The sequence below is a fragment of the Chionomys nivalis genome, chromosome X, assembly GCF_950005125.1.
Source record: "Chionomys nivalis chromosome X, mChiNiv1.1, whole genome shotgun sequence".
In the NCBI taxonomy this organism is placed as follows: domain Eukaryota; kingdom Metazoa; phylum Chordata; class Mammalia; order Rodentia; family Cricetidae; genus Chionomys; species Chionomys nivalis.
The window spans coordinates 25794481-25811152 of NC_080112.1; the positions used below are offsets into that span (position 1 = coordinate 25794481).

General features: G+C 50.7%; 1 protein-coding gene across 4 annotated transcripts; it reads left to right on the forward strand.

Annotated features, from left to right (window-relative positions):
• Positions 1 to 504: 504 nt before the first annotated feature.
• Tfe3 (transcription factor binding to IGHM enhancer 3) lies at positions 505 to 13780 on the forward strand. 4 transcript variants are annotated; one of them, XR_009056468.1, is made up of 11 exons: positions 505 to 810; positions 3189 to 3302; positions 4929 to 5232; positions 5728 to 5973; positions 6200 to 6304; positions 7689 to 7806; positions 9053 to 9109; positions 9278 to 9353; positions 10958 to 11105; positions 12029 to 12742; positions 12777 to 13780. XR_009056468.1 is itself a non-coding variant. In XM_057759669.1 (10 exons), the coding sequence occupies exons 1-10, from the start codon at positions 695 to 697 to the stop codon at positions 12467 to 12469; spliced, it is 1725 nt and encodes a 574-aa protein (XP_057615652.1). In that variant the 5' UTR covers positions 505 to 694; the 3' UTR covers positions 12470 to 13780. The 4 variants fall into 4 exon arrangements, 1 of the variants encoding a protein (XP_057615652.1); XR_009056470.1 differs by lacking the exon at positions 505 to 810 and adding an exon at positions 1686 to 1730; XR_009056469.1 differs by lacking the exon at positions 505 to 810 and adding an exon at positions 1727 to 1760.
• The last annotated feature ends 2892 nt before the right edge of the window (positions 13781 to 16672 follow it).

The following is a 16672-nucleotide window of genomic DNA, read 5'->3' on the forward strand; positions in this document are numbered from 1 at the left end:
TATAGAGGTTGGAGTGCGGTCTGGGATGACCCTGGGCTAAGAGAGCCGGCGCGGTTCCGCTAAAAGCTTGGCTTGCAGACTTTCCACGCAGGCGCAGAAAACCCAAGACTCAGTTTAATAGCTAGCTGGGGATGGGGGTTGGGGATGGGGAACGTGGGGGTAATTTGAGAAGAGGGGTGTGGCTCAGGAAGCTACGCAAAAATGAAGGCGTGGCTCGACCAAATCTCTCCTCGCCTATTTGCTTCCGCCGCCGAGGGCGTGGCCTAAGGGCTCCCTTCTCCGAAGGGCGGTGCAAACCCGGTGTTCCCTACGCCTCGAAGTCGTGGTTTAGGGCGGACCCTCGAATCTTCTGGTAGCAATTGGCTGCCTTGTTCAGGAGGTATGGCCCTACTAGACTTCCATTCCCCGTGCGGTCACTTCCTGTGGAGTTTCCCCAGTCCAGGGAGGAGGGGGAAGAGGACGAGGGGGAGGCGAGCGGTCGTTCGGGGTTAGATTGGGGGGGTGTCGGTCCGTTCAGGGCGGGTGATGACTCACGGCCCATCCCATCTTCCCGACGCCGCCCGCCCGCGCAGAGCTAGCTCCTTGGCTTAACGGAGGAGGCAGTGGCGAGCGGGGGGAGGGGGACTCTTATTTTGTTAGGGGGACCGGGCCAAGGCCCGACCGGCCTGGCAGGGCTCGCCCGGGGCCGGGCGTCATGTCTCATGCAGCCGAGTCAGCTCGGGACGGCGTAGAGGCCAGCGCGGAGGGCCCTCGAGCCGTGTTCGTGCTTTTGGAAGAGCGCAGGCCAACCGACTCGGCCCAGCTGCTCAGGTGCGGGGCCACCTGGGGCCGGGAGTGACAAATGAGGTTCCCTGGGTACTCACCTCAGAACATTGGGGGGCCCCGGACTGGGATTGGAGACTCTTGGCCTAGGCTTGAAGGACGTCGGGGTGCCCATCTTGGGTGGGCACCTCAGAAATCTAGTACCGACCCACTTAGACTAAAGCTTAAAAGAGTAGTGAGTCTGCTGAGGAGGGCAGGGTCAGATCTGGGGGGGCTCTTGCCCAGGTCTAGCGGGGCACATTGTGGAGTATACAGAAACTGGTCCGAGGTAGCTGAACTTGGGAAACTGGTTAGAAGCTGAATTTGGAATTGTTGAGTCGGTCGCAGAGGGATGAATTGGAGGGTGCACTGTTAGGCGAGGCACCGATTTTAAGGAAATCCTGTAATCTTTTTCCTTTAGTGTGGGAGAAAGGATCCTGGGAGGTAGAGGTGCTGTTTGGGGCACTTAGTGACTGCCGGTAGCCGCCGGCGCTGTGTTTGGGGGATAACAAATGTGGAGGGGGGTTAGGGGGCAGTCTCAGATATGTGTGTGTTGTGTGAGAGAGAATAACCGAGCGGAGCAACTTGATGGGCCCGTCCTTTTCCTTCTGCGCCCCCCCCCCCCCGTCCGCGAGTCAGTCTAGAAATGCCGGGATAGTGGAAACCCCTCTTGCGTCTTGAGTGTGAGCTTAAATGCGGGGCGGCCGGGCAGACGGGATAGATGGTTCACTCTTAGCCGTAGGAGTGGGGGAGGCCGCAAACCTTATTTGGGAACCCAGAGGAGGGTCTTGTTTCTGCTGCCACTCACCCTAGCCTCTCAGCCAGCCCTGCCCACTCCCTACCCACACACCCCCTCTTCCTTTTATTTCGCCCTCCCAGCCTGTCTCTCAGTTCCCGGGTGTAATCTTGAATCAGTCTCTAGAGCTGGAGTGAGTACCGATTGCACCATCCCTGGCTGGGTGGGTCCTCCGTCTCTCCTCTTCTCATCCTCTTCCATCAGCCTTACTTTGAAAACTCCAGCTCTTCCTTGGCCACAACCTTGCTCTTTCCAGTCCCCATTTTCCCCCAATTTATGTCCAGTGGTGTGGGAGTGTGGGAGGGGGCCGCCACCTTTCTGCCCGGGGTTGTGCTGAACTCAGCTACTCTCCCGGCTTCCTCTTCCCAACTTCCTGGGTTGTTTTAGAGCCCCATCTGTGGGCAAGGAGGGGAAGAAGACCATTGGTAGACAGGGGAGAGACTTCTTACCAACCGAAGTCACAATCTTTCAGGATTCCAAACTTGACTAAACTCAAGGGTGAATATTATTTGGGGATGCGGTGGGTGGAACCGAGAGCCCCACACTTGGTGGGCAAGTGCTGTACCACTGGGCTGTACACTTCCAACAAGGATACATATTCACCCTCTATGTGTCTTGGGCCTGGACACTAGGGTCCTCTTTATACCCAGCAGGGAGTCCTGAGCAGAACCATCTTCGATTCCTTCTAACAGCCCAGACCGTCACAGTGCTGGCACAGTTAAATGGGAGTGATGTTGTGCTGTGAGTGGAAGCCAGGGCTCTTATATGCTAAGCAAACTCCAGCTCCTGTGTCTTTTTCTTTCTAATTTGAGAGGAAGCCTCCCCATCTAGTCTAGGCTGACCTCAGCCTCCTTCCTTCATCGGAGATAAGGCTTGTTTTGTGTGGCAGTGATTGTTGATACTGAAAACGGGTGTGTGTTTTGATCGATCTAAAAAGTAGGAGGAGACAGGGCAGTTTCTTCTTAGCTAAGAATGATGCTCGTGTGGCCAGGCGGATCCTGCACTCAGACTTGGTCTTTGAAGATGCTCACCGGCGGAGTGAGGGGAGCCTTTCCTCATTCAGTTCTTATATTTGGATGGGTATCAGCAGCCTATGAACTGAGGCTGGAATTCCTTTGCAGAGTGGTAGCTCCTGATGCAAAGTAAATGAGGGAGCCCAGTGCTCTTTGTGATGCATTCAGTTTGTGTTACAATGGACTCTCAGCCTGAGGGGTGCCTGTACTTGCTCTGTGTGCATGTATACAGACTTGGGTTCACATTCAGCTGTCGGCAAAACAGTAGGGGGTTTGGGGGCTGGGAGAACTCTGAATGCAAAGCCTGGAGTCCTTCTACCAAGTGAACTGTCATTCCCAAAGTCCTCTTCATTCCCCCTCTTAAACCCAGGTTGTGGTTGTTGGAGCGAGGGAGTTGGGATCCAAGCATTCTTATTGTTCTGACCCTTAAGGGCCTGTGGGTAGCAGTGAGGAATGGGAAGAGGGAAAGGATATGGGACTTGTGTGTGGGAGCCCGCCCGCCTCAGGGTCTGGGGAAGGGAGGGCATTAGAGCTCCCGCAGTCGCTGACCACCGCTCCTTCCTTCCCTCCACCCTTAGCTTCAATTCTTTGCTTCCGGAATCCGGGATTGTTGCTGACATCGAATTAGAAAACATCCTTGACCCTGACAGCTTCTACGAGCTCAAAAGCCAACCCCTACCCCTCCGCTCCAGGTAGGCCTGGCTTAACTGACCCTTCCCCCGGTCCCCCTCCCCACTTGAAGGCCAAGGGCCCTCTGAGCCCACCCAACCCATTCTCTCCTTCTCAGCAGCCTGTATTTTCCCTGTGTTGGGATTGGAGGCCCGAAGGTGGAGAGCAGGTGGGCAAGCCAGCTCGTCTCTGGCCTGCCCTCACCCTGCCCTACCTTGTTTTCCCTACTGGTAATTCTCGCAGGCCTGGCTGCGTGGATGGGCGTGGCCTTCCTAAGCTCCCGCCCTCCAGGGGGTAGGGCCGTGCAGCCCCTGTTCAGCCCTCCGCACACCTGGCAAGCCCCCCCCCCACCCCCCCCGCCAGCCCTGGAGCTTCCAGTCTAGTGGGTGGAAGACCAAATGTGCTGAGTCATCGGCCGGGGCGCTTAGAAAGGGGAGGGGACCTGGAAGAGGGGCAGGAAGAGAGGATTGTGAAACCTCTGAGATTTTCAAAACTAACTGGCTCCTGGCAGCAAAACCCTGCCTGGGCAGGGAGGAAGTGGAGTCTGGGGCCCTGGAGCCTGCTGCCCACTTCTAGGAGCTCCAGATGAGGCTTAGCAACTCTCGTGTTCCCACTTCACTCCAGCTTCAGATCCACGTGAGCTCACCAGCTTTTAGTAAGAGAAACTCCTTTTCCTTTTTTTTTTTTTTTTTTTTTTTTTTGGTTTTTCGAGACAGGGTTTCTTTGTGGCTTTGGAGCCTGTCCTGGAACTAGTTCTTGTAGACCACGCTGGCCTCGAACTCACAGAGATTCGGCTGCCTCTGCCTCCCGAGTGCTCAAACTAAAAACTTTTTTAAATAATTTTATTTTTATTTTTTGTGCACTGATATGTTGCCTACATATATATATTATATATATAATATATATATGAATGTTAGGCCTCCTGTAGCTGAAGTTACAGACAATTGTGAGCTGCCATGTGGGTGCTGGGAATTGAACCTGGGTCCTTTGAATGAGCATCCAGTGCTCTTAACCACTGAGCCATCTCTCCAGCCCCCAATTTTTTGTTTGTTTTTCGAGACAGGGTTTCTCTATGTAGTAGTCCTGGCTGTCCTGGAACTCACTTTGTAGACCAGGCTGGTCTCGAAGTCACAGAGATCCACCTGCCTCTGCCTTCCGAGTGCTGGGATTAAAGGCGTGCGCCACCACTGCCGGGTGAAACTTTTTTAAAAAAAAAAAAAAAAAAAAACAGGATTTTTTTTTCTGTGTAGCCCTAGCTGTCCTGGCTGTAGACCAGACAAGGCTGGTCTCGAACTCACAGAGATCCACCTGCCTCTGCCTCCCAAGATACTCCTTTTCTTAGAGCCCAACTTCTGCACTTACTCTGTGAACCTGCTCCAACTGAGGCTTCAGCATTAAGACTGAAGGCCACAGTCTTATTTCCCCTGAAACAAATGGTCAGACTGTGACCTCTGAGTGATGGAGCTTTGTCCGGTTCCAGCGTCTCCTGAGGCCCACATCCAGGCCTGGTACCTATGTTTCCTACCCATACATTGTGGTCTGGGAACACAGAACAAGACAGTTTCTCGATCTAGTCCAGCACAGACTGACCCTTAGGCTTGAAAAGAGACTTCTAGCTTACCTGTGACCCCATATTTCCCTTTCCGCAGCCTCCCAATATCACTGCAGGCCACAGCAACCACTCCAGCTACACTGTCTGCATCGTCTTCTGCAGGGGGCTCCAGGACCCCTGCCATGTCATCATCATCTTCATCTCGGGTCTTGCTGCGTCAGCAGCTGATGCGGGCCCAGGCCCAGGAGCAGGAGAGGCGTGAGCGGCGGGAACAGGCAGCAGCTGCTCCCTTCCCCAATCCTGCACCTGCCTCCCCAGCCATCTCTGTGATTGGTGTGTCCGCTGGTGGCCACACATTGGGTCGTCCACCCCCTGCTCAGGTGCCCAGGGAGGTGCTCAAGGTAAGGACAGATTCAGAAGTTCTGGGAGTTAGTGACTGAGAAGCGGTCCTAGGAGCTAAGGGGTGGCCTGGGGTCCAGGTGACTTTTGGACAGCGTCCATGTGGTTCTAAGGACAGGTCATGATAGTGTGCCAGTGTGCTGATGATCTCTTAGGTTTTCTTCTGGACTCGTGAGGATATGTAGGAAAGCCATATGTGGGAGAGTCTCTGGTTCTATTGGGTAGTATCACACTTAGCAGGGACTCTGAGGACTCTGACAGCGTGAACTAGAAACTTGAGAGAACTTACTAGCTCGGGGAGATTTTGGAGGTTTTCAAGGATTTATGGGAAAAGAAGTTTAGGGTCTTGGCAGATTCACTAATATTTTTGAGATGTTCTCCAATCTTAGGCCCAGTTTGTCCACATGAGCCTAAAATTCGTTGAGTTACAGGGTCAGGCTGGGGCTCAGTTATTTCTCTTTTGTGCCTCCTCGCCTTCCCTCTCTTTTATTTCACAGGTTCAGACCCACCTGGAGAACCCCACCCGCTACCATCTGCAGCAAGCTCGCCGGCAGCAGGTGAAACAGTACTTGTCTACCACACTTGGGCCCAAGCTGGCTTCCCAGGCCCTCACCCCACCACCAGGGCCTACCAGTGCCCAGCCACTTCCTGCCCCTGAAACTGCCCATGCCACTGGCCCTACAGGCAGTGCTCCTAACAGCCCCATGGCACTGCTCACCATTGGGTCCAGCTCAGAGAAGGAGGTAAGAGTCTGTCGGTAACCTTCCCTTATGCCCTTCGTCCAGTTGTTTTGTTGTTGTTGTTGGTGGTGGTGGTGGTGTGTGTGTGTGTGTGTGTGAACGCTGGGTGTTGGGAATAGAACCCAGGGCCTTGCACACGCCAGGCCAGCACTCTACCATTAAGTACTGCCACCCCCAGCCTCCCCTCCCAGTTCTTCTAATCCTGTACAGTATTTACTTCTTCCCCCAGATTGATGATGTCATTGATGAGATCATCAGCCTAGAGTCCAGTTACAACGATGAGATGCTCAGCTATCTTCCCGGAGGCACTGCAGGGCTGCAGCTCCCCAGCACGGTGAGGCCCTACAAAGGGAGGTGGTCTGAAAACTATGGCATTCTTCTGTCACTAAGACCACACCCGCACTGGCTGTGTGTATATGAGTGACCCTTGCCATGCATTATTATTCTAAGATTGAGAGAGAGGCCTTATATTGAGAATGGGGCTTAGACCCACCACTGCCCTTGGGCCTTTGTTGGACTTCATGGAGAGGTGGCCCTGGTAGACTTAGACATACAGTGTGGAGCGTTTATAGACATACTATTACTTGGGCACTTGGGCTGTGCTCTGCTGAGGACTAAGAAGTGGGAATCATGTAGCAGTTTGAGTATCCCAAGGGATTCCGGTACTACCGTGTAGTAATCGGAACCAAAGGCTTGGGTTATAACAAGTGTTTGGACATTGTACTACTATTTGGAGTGTACCAAGTCCCTTGTGATGAATTGGGCCAAGAGGCTGGGTCCTCATAAATGGATAAAACTTTCCAGAGCAAGAGAGCTACCATTATAACAATCTGATTCTAGAGCATGCCTTGGCAAGTTAATCTCATGGCTTTTCCCAACTTACCAGGAGCCTAGCACCTTATATAGAAATGATAATGGTCTGGGGCTGGGGATGCAGCCGAGTGGAGGAGTGCTTGCCTAGCCTGTGATGAGGTCCTAGGTTCTGTACTCAGTACCACACACACACAAAGTTCTACTTTTATCCTAACTTCTCACTGTTTCGGACACAGCTAGAGGTTAGGAGGCAGATCTGAAAGCCTCAAAGGGGTTTCAGTATGTGACAGCTCACCAAGGGCTAGGGCTGTGTCTAGCATGGTAAGAGAGAGGCTGCACCGGCTGTGAAATAGTTAGACTAGACCACCTGAGGTATCAGTGTGAGGGTGAGCCAGTAGGAGCTTATGGTTTTTAAAGTAGTGATCACACTTAAAGCTGGGAATTCAGCTGGAACTCTCCAGAAAGCCAGATTCTGGGTGGCATGTTGCCATGATAATTTACCAAGGTCTGAAAAGACTGAGTTGGAGTGTTCCAAGAATGCTGGCTTGGAATGCCGTGCTGGAAGCAGCTAACAGCCTGGAATGTCAGACCAGAATTGACAGACCTGAGAGCTGGGATTTTCCAGCATTTTTCTTCTCAGAGCCAGCCCAAGAGTTGGTTTGGAGAAGGGCTTCAGAAAGATCACTGAGGCATTTGAGGGGCTGGGTGGGTGGACCCCAACCCCTACAAACCAGAGTAAGTTCACCTGGTTCTGTTCCTGCTCTTAAGTACCATGTAACACTTCCCTGAAGGAAAAGGGGTCCCCTGGAATCCCCGATCCTTGCATTAGAGGGCTCTGGCTTTTAATATGTGAGGATCAGGAGCCCGAGTTTGAGGAGGCTGTGCTGTGCCTTTGGTGTCCGCAGCTGCCTGTGTCAGGGAATCTGCTTGATGTGTACAGCAGCCAAGGAGTGGCCACGCCGGCCATCACTGTCAGCAACTCTTGTCCAGCCGAGCTGCCTAATATCAAACGGGAGATCTCTGGTAAGTGCTAGGGTCTTGGCCCTGTATCCCACCCTGTCCCTTGAGTCAAACCCTGTCACTGCCAGGTCTGGAGCTAGACCTGACTCTAGGGAGAGGGTTTGAGCTTTTCAGAAACAGGTTGAGGCTGGGGCTTGGAGGGTAGGTTAGTATCTGAAGACCTTAGGTTCCATCCGAAGTACCACAGAGGAGAGAAACAAAGCCAACTGCTCCCCCCACCCCTTTTTTTCCCTCATGTGACTCTTGGTCCTACTTTCACCTCATTTTCTCTGACTTCCTCTTGGGTGCAACAGAAGGCCTGTGCCACCATGCTTTCATTTAAAAAAAAAAAAAAAACTAGCGAAGAAAGGCATTTTGTTTATTTTTTTGAGACACAGTTTCACTCTGTAGCCTAGGCTGACCTCAGATTTCCAACAGCTCTTTTGCCTCAGCCTCCTGAGTGCTGAAATTACAGAGCTATGCCCAGTTCTGGAACTCTCTATATAGCCCAGGCTGGCATTGAACTTGGAGCGATCTTCCTGCCTCTCCTTCACAATGCTGGGATTATAGGCACGAGCTACCATGCCTGGCTCAAGACATCTTTGAAAGCAGTCAACAGGTATGGTGGTACATGATCGTGGTCCCAGCACATGGAAGGTTTAAGGCCAGTATGAGCTATATATTGAGACCTTGTCTTTAAAAAGAAGAAGACAAGGAGGAGAAGAAGAAAGAAGAAAAGAAAAGAAGAAGGAAGAAGAGGAAGAGAAGAATTAGAAGAAGAAGAAATTGAAGTTGTCATTCATCATCATCATTGTTGACGTCAGGGTCAGCGAGTCAGTTAAGAGCACTGGCTGCTCTTGCAGAGGACCTGGGTTTGATTCCCATGACTGCTCACAACTATCTGTGACTCAGTTCCAGTGGATTCAGAGCCCTCTTCTGGACATCTTTGGGTCCCAGGCATGCATGTGGTATCACTCATGTGTGAAGGCAAAGCACCCATACACAGAAAATAAAAATAAATCTACTTTTTAAAAAATCCCTCCAAGTCTGGCTCTGTGGCCAAACTCTAGTTGCAGCTAATTTGGAGACTGAGAAGGAGAATGGCTTAGGTCAGGTGTTCAAGGCCAGCCTGGACAACAAAGCAAGACCCCCCCGTCTCTAAGAAAAGTCGCACCTTCTGTCCCTCTCCCACTAGTCCCTAACTCTGCATCTTCAGGGACTCTGCTTCCTGTATCCAGAAGCCCTGATATCCACCCTCACTCTCTTCCAGAAACCGAGGCAAAGGCCCTTTTGAAGGAGCGACAGAAGAAAGACAATCACAACCTAAGTAAGCCCCAGAGCAGGCGCATTTGCCCACCTGCCACTCAGCCCTGCCGTGCTCCTTGCTTCAAGGGCCACCTTCCATGGGGAGCCTCCCAGCACCCCTGTTCCTCTCTTTCTTTTACCCATTGATGACTCTTTCCTACTCTTTCTTTTTCTCCCCCTCTCTTGAAAGTTGAACGACGCAGGCGATTCAACATTAACGATAGGATCAAAGAGCTGGGCACCCTCATCCCCAAGTCCAATGATCCGTGAGTCTGGGCTGGGGACCCCAGGCCAATGGGAGGTGGAACAAGCACTGTGGACCAGGAAAGTTGTTCCTTGGTGTCTGCCATGTAGTCTTGCCCAGACAAAAGTTCTCTAAGCCAGATGCTGAGGCTCATACCTGTAATTCCAGCACTGGGGAAGCTGGGGCAGGAATATTGCCATGAGTTGAAGGCCAGCCTGTGCTACATAATAAGTTCTAGACTATCCTGGGCTACAGAGTGAGACTCTGCATCAAAAAAACAATACCTCCCCCGGAAAGAGCTCTCTGCCTTTTCTTAGCTGGGGGACTGTAGCCCCTCAGACTGCAAACAGGCATGTCAGTTTGTCCTATCTGCACCCTGTTGAACACAAGTGTTCCAGTCATTCAGTGCTTTTTTTTTTTTTTTTTGCTTACTCAGGATTTAGTTATTCGGCCTTTGCTTTGTAGCAGGTAGTCTGCTAGGCTCTGAGCATACCAGAGGGCACAAAGGAGAAGACCCTTGTCCTCTTGGATCTGATACTTTAGTTGGAGCATGTAGACAGTTGAGACAACTACAACCCTGCCGGGCGCCCGCCATTACTCCCAGCACTCAGAAGGCACAGGCAGGTGGATCTCTGTGGGTTTGAAGCCAGCCTGGTGTACAGAGTGAGTTCCAGGACAGCCAGGGCTGTTACACAGAGGAATCCTGTCTTGTAAAACCAAAAAAGAAAAGACAAGTAGAATTTATGACACATGTTCTAATGAGGGTTGTTTAACATAATGAACAGAAGGGAGCAGGGCCTGTCATCCCAACACTCGTCAGTCTGAGGCAGGGGGATCTACTGATTGAGGTCAACCTCAAAACAACAGGAATAACACAGTGGGGTTTGAAGAGATGACTCAGCAGTTAAGAATATTGGCTACTTTTCCAGAAGACCTGGGTTTGATTCCCAGCACCCAGATGGTGTCCATGACTCTAGTTCCGATACCCTTTTCCGGCCTCCGTGGGCCACAGGCAGGCACTATTGAAGCACACACATACATGCAGGCGAAACACCATACACATAGAAGTAAATAGATCTCAGCAAAACTTTTTAAAAACAACCAAAGGAGAATGGGCGAATGTTGGGAAGGCAAAGCAGGGTGTGAGGAGCATAGGACTGAACAGGCCTCAGCTGACAAATGCTTGAGTAGAGAGCCTGAACATGGAGCTGTGCTTATAGCTAAGCACGGTGCTTGCCTACTGTGTGGAAGGCCCCGTGTTCTTTCTTCCCTAGCAGGGATGGACGAGATTAAGGGGGCCACATGGTGAACAGAGAGTGCTCCGGGTGAAGGTTGTATCCAAGTACAGAGTCTGAGATGAGAGTTGTTTCCCATGTGAACACTAAGAGGCCAACCTTGGCTATAGTGGGGGAAAGGAGGCAGAAGGGGTCATGGTACAGAGGGCTTTCAGGTTTTAGGGTATAATGACCACCAGTAGAAGATTGCAAGCAGAGGGGTTTTGTAAGCATTCTAACCATTTGGTTTACCTCAAGTTGTGATGTGGTCAGATATTCCATCTACCTGGTACAGTCCCCTAAGAGACTTCATATGCAGCACTCGGTCTTTTCTCCCTCTTGGGCCCCACAGGGAGATGCGCTGGAATAAGGGCACCATCCTAAAGGCATCTGTGGACTACATCCGCAAATTACAGAAGGAGCAGCAGCGTTCCAAAGACCTGGAGAGCCGGCAGCGATCCTTGGAGCAAGCCAACCGAAGCTTGCAGCTTCGCATTCAGGTTTGGGGGGGGCGGAGGGGAGAAAAGGGTGAGGGTGACTGAAACTTCCAGCAGGTGGAGGCAGAGAGAGAACGGACAAGTTTTCCCTTTGGGCAGCTCAATTCAAATGATGATGGAAATAATAAGTAATTAGAACACCATTAACAAGACTAATAAGGATACCTAGAATGGTAGGCCACACCTTTAATGCGTACTGGTGGATCAGAAACCGGTGGATCTGTGAGATCAAGGGCCACGGCTGTATAGTGAGACTGTAATTTAAAAAAATTATTAATTGTGGCTCACAACAATTTGTAACTCCAGTTCCAAGGGATCTGATGTCCTCTTTTGGCTGCCACAAGCACTATACACATGATGCATATACATGCCAGCTAACCACCCATAAATCTGACTAGGTAGTGGTGGCACATGCCTTTAATTCCAGCACTTGGGAAGCAGATCTCTGAGTTCGAGGCCAGCCTGGTCTACAGAGCAAGTTCAATAAGTAAAAAGGGAGATTTTCAGCTGAGCATGGTGGCACACATTTAATCCCAGGGAAGCAGATTTCTGTGATTCCAATGCCAACCTGGTCTACATAGTAAGTTTCAGGACAACCAGAACTACATAGTGAGACCCTGTTTGGGAAAAAAAAAGGAAAGAGAGAGATTCTCTAAATAATTAAAAATAGTAGCAATGAATATTTGCTAATGCGAATGGCATGTATCTTATGTACTGGAACAAGCGCTGTATGCCCTCTAACACATTTAATTCACAGAAACAGCCGTGTGGAATAACACGCCATTGTACCATTGTGCAGATTGGGACTCTGGAGTTCAGAGGCTGCATTGGAACCTAGTAGCCTGCCCTTTTCATGAGTACACTCCTCTATCCATGAGGGACTTTGAACCCCATCTTATTTTGCACCCACTCCTTCCTTTTTGCAGGAGCTAGAACTGCAGGCCCAGATCCATGGTCTGCCAGTGCCTCCGACCCCAGGACTGCTCTCCCTAGCCACTAGCTCCGTCTCCGACAGCCTCAAGGCAGAGCAGCTGGACGTTGAGGAGGAGAGCAGACCGAGCACAACCACATTTCATGTGTCAGGGGGACCTGTCCAGAGTGCGCCTCAGCAGCAGCCTCCAGCACCACCCTCGGATGCCCTTCTGGACCTGCACTTTCCCAGCGACCACTTGGGGGACCTGGGAGACCCCTTCCACCTAGGGCTAGAGGACATTCTGATGGAGGAGGAGGGGGTCGTGGGAGGATTGTCAGGGGGTGCCCTGTCCCCACTGCGTGCTGCCTCTGACCCCCTACTTTCTTCAGTATCCCCGGCTGTGTCCAAGGCCAGCAGCCGGCGCAGCAGCTTCAGCATGGAGGAGGAGTCCTGATGAGGCCTCACTCCTCCCCTTGGACTTCCCCACCCAAGGAAGGAGGACAAGCCTGGATGAGACCCTTTCACCTACCCTCCTGTGAGATTGCCCTGTCCAGGAAATCTGGGGGAAGAGGAGTTGCAATCAGGCCCCACCCCTGTAGTAGGCAAGGAGGAGGAGGAGGAATCAGGTGAGGCCCTGCCCCTTTTCCAAAGGAACCACCCTGCACAGGTATTTTTGAGGGAGACGGCAGGAGAGCGCTGTGAAAGCTTGGTTCATCTGAGAATCACAGTCATTCCCCTGGCCCTACTCCTGCCAGGATAAGGTTGTGCCCCTGGCCACTAGGGACCCTTATAAACAGGTCTCCCAAGGAAAGGAGGTGCCAGGATCCTACTCCATTCCTTCTCTGGGGATTGCCAGGCCAGCTTTTCCTGGTACTGGAGGAAGAAAAATAAAAATGATGGTGTCCCACCCCTAGAGGGTTCAACCTTATCTCTCCCTTTTGCCCCCTGCCCTGCTCTGGGAAGGAACCAAAGTAAGGGTATGTTCCAGCCTGTTCCCCTGACAGGCGCCCCTTTTCTGTAGGAAAGGCCCAGCACAGGTATTTCAGGTATGGACAATTTCCCTGTAGAGGCCTCAGCCTCAGCCCTGACCCTTAGCACCATCCCATGCAAGCATTCCATTCAGCAGGGAGGAACTGTTTCTAAACTCCCTGCCTTAACCTAGGACCAACCTGGGACCTGACCTATGACAGCTCTGTGCCGACCTTGTTCTTGGGGAGGGAACAGATTTTAAAACCTTGTGGTTTTGACTTTCTAGACCTAGATTAAGAGTGAGATTTAGATCCTCACCCCTTGGGGAGATCTTGCCTTTTCTGCCTTAAGGGACTTTGGGGAGATGATAGAAATTAGTGTGGACCCAGTCTAGGCACCCCAAAATACTACCCTAATACTACTTCTCTCCAACTTACAGAAAATGGTAAAGAAAGGGCATGTCCAGACTGTTTCCTAGCCCAGGGAAAAAAGTCTCCCCCAAAAAGCAGAGGCCTGGAGGAAGGGTAGCAAAAGTGTATTGTACCCCTCATTTGTTTATGGGATTTTTTTTTATTGAGCCGGTTCAGCCCTGACCTCTGTCCCTCCCACACAGTTTTCCCTTTGGGGGACTACCCCAGTTTCAGAGCCAGTCCCCACTTAGCCCCATCCCTGCCACCTGCACCCCAGGTCTTCAGCTTTAGATTGCTGGGGCCGGGCCCCAAGGAGGGTTTACTGAGGGGTCTGTAGGTTTGTGACATATAATAAATAATGTCTAGGCGTGTTTGATGCGCTTTTAACTTTGGCATTGAGTCTCTTGTTCTTGTTTTTGCTCAGTGAACATGGCCCCTGCAGGCTAGGTGGAATAACAATTTTAGAAGAAATGGAACAGATTTCAGAGGGCCAAACAGAATGAGAGCCTAGAAGGAAACCACCTACAAGCAAAAGCAATGAACCCACTTAAGGGCCGGCCCCTGAGCAGCCAAAGTGCTGTGCTTTCCCCGGGGGTGCTCTGTGTACTGCTGCTGCTGCTGCTCCTTCCATTTGCTGTTCAGAGAAGCCAGGAGGAGAGTCAGGAACTTCTACAGATGGGCAGCCTGTAAGCGCGCCAAACCTCAGTGCTGTGCGTGGGGATGAAGGAGAAAGGGAGATACTCAAATTTTTCCTTGCAGGCTCACTTTAGAAACTGACAAGGTATATGAGGTATTCAACAAAGGTATTCAAGATGGTGGAAAAGACAAAAAGGTGCAGGGAGCAGGCATTGCCACCATGCCTGGAATTCCAACATTTGGGAGGTTGGGGTAGGAGAGTTTGCAAGTTTAAGGACAGCCCAGGCTACACAGTCCCTATCTTAACAACAGAAAATACGGGGAAAGGCCAGGCAGTGGTGGCACACGCCTTTAATCCCAGCACTCGGGAGGCAGAGGCAGGCGGATCTCTGTGAGTTCGAGACCAGCCTGGTCTAAAAGAGTTAGTTCCAGGACAGGCTCCAAAAACCACAGAGAAACCCTGTCTCGAAAAACCAAAAAAAAAAAAAAAAAAGGGGGGGGGGGGATAAGAAAACACATTAGTTTGAGGTTTTGGGGTGCCTAAATGGAGGTAAGTGCACATGTAATGTCTCATGTGGTCCAAACTGGCTTCAAATGCTGGCTCCACCTCCTGAAGACAGTAATTACATACCTGTCTTGCAACATCAAAGCTGGGAAGAATATTTTTCTGACAACACTTCAACCAGATTGATAGCCAAGACAAGCTTTAGACCTTAGTTATCACCGCCATACTGGGCCCTATAGATGGCCAGTCCTGGCTACCCCATCTCTCCCATGAGAGTAAACCCAGTGCTTAGGAGGCTGAAGCATGCCCAGCACTCCCAAGGTTGAGGCAGGAGGATGGCTGTGAATTCAAGCTAGGCTGTGCTATGCTGTGAGGTTTTGTCCCAAAACACCAATAGACAGGTAATAATGGCTGAGCGTAGTGATAAAGACACTTGCCGCTGAACCTGATAGCTGAGTTCTGTCCTTTGAACTCACACAGAGGTGGAAATAGAGAACCAAGTCCAAGGAGTTGTCTTCTGACTGTCATGGCGTGTGTGTGGCCCTCCACATGTGGGTCATGACACGTGTTCTCATATAACCCACACAACCAAAAAACGACAGCCCCGCTGGGTAAAAGCACCTAAAATCTCAGCACTTAGGAGGAGACAGTGGACAGCGATCAGAAGCTCAAGGTCAGCCTCAGGTACACAGCAAGCTTTGGAAGTGAGTCTGGGCTGTGTGAGACCTTGTCTCAAAAACAATGACGTTATAGAAAAAAAGGAGTGGAGGTTGCTGCTGGAGAAATGATGGCTCAGAGGTGAAGAGCACTGGCTGTATACACTTCAGAAAACCCAGATTCAACTCCCAGGCCCTATATGGTGGTTCACAGTTTACTCCAGTCCCAAGGGATAGGATGCCCTCTTCTGGCCATGTCAGGTACTGCATGTGCACAGTGCACTGACAGACAAAACACCCATACACCTAAAAAACAAAGGAAAAAATAATAGAGGTAATTATCAAAATAAAGAACAAAGGCATGCTGCTATCCACCTTTGATTCCAGTGCTTGTGAAGCACAGGCAGGTGAATCTCTATGAGTCTGAGACCAGCCTGGGCTACAAAAAGACGGAGGGGAGGAGGAAGAAAATCGAGCAAGGTAGGGTAATGCCCACTTGTAATGTCAGCTTTTGGGAAGCGGCAGCAGAAGGCACACCACAAGTTTAAGATGAGTGTGTTCAATACAGACAGTTCCAGGCTCCTAATCTATTACATAGCAAGACCTTATTTCCAAAACCCTACAACAACCAAGCAATAAACATAAGTTTTCAAGATACAAGAACCCACGCTGGAAAGGTAGCTCAGCCATTAAAGGCTAAGGTTCACAACCAAAATAGATGACAGGAGGAAAATGATATCTGGCAGATAAAGTGATCGTGATAACGGCCCTGCTCCCTATTGGGAGCACTTATGCCAAGCGATATGACCTAGACACAGGGCATATATTATTGTATGAGGTATTTACAGGGATGGAAAGTCCAATAGAGATGATCAGAGACTGACAAGTACAGTATAATAGGAGATTATTGCTTTTTAAAAATATTTTTATGATTTATTTAACTTTATTTTATGTGCATTGGTGTGAAGGTGTCAGATCCCCTGCAACTGGATCTTCAGACAGTTGTGAGCTGCCATGTGGGTGCTGGGAAGTGGACCCAGGTCCTCTGGAAGAACATCAGTGCTCTTAACCACTGAGCCATCTCTCCAGACCCGAGATTGTTGCTTTAAGGATACAGAATCCTGGATTTTTTTTTAATCAAGAAAGGGTTTTTCAGCTGGGCAGTGGTAGAGCACACCTTTAATCCCAGCATTTGGGAGGCAGAGACAGGTGGTTCTTTATGAGTTTGAGGCTAGCCTGGTCTACAGAGCAAGTTCCAGGACAGCCAGGGCTGCTACACAGAGAAACCCTGTCTCTGAAATCCAAGAAAAATTTTTTTTCCTCCTGACTGTTCTGGAACTGTCATTGTACACCAGGCTCACAGAGATCCACCTACCTCTGCCTACAGAGTGCTGGGATTAAAGGCGTGTTCCACCACTGCCAGGCAAGCTTTTATTTGGGATGATAAAGTTCAATAGATACATAGTAGAGATGGCTAAGCA

Coding starts and splice junctions, on each gene's coding strand:
- Tfe3 (XM_057759669.1), top strand. CDS start 695: ATGTCTCATGCAGCCGAGTCAGCTCGGGACGGCGTAGAGGCCAGCGCG. Junction 6,305..7,688: donor GGCTGCAGCTCCCCAGCACG/GTGAGGCCCTAC, acceptor TGGTGTCCGCAG/CTGCCTGTGTCAGGGAATCT. Junction 9,354..10,957: donor ATCCCCAAGTCCAATGATCC/GTGAGTCTGGGC, acceptor TGGGCCCCACAG/GGAGATGCGCTGGAATAAGG.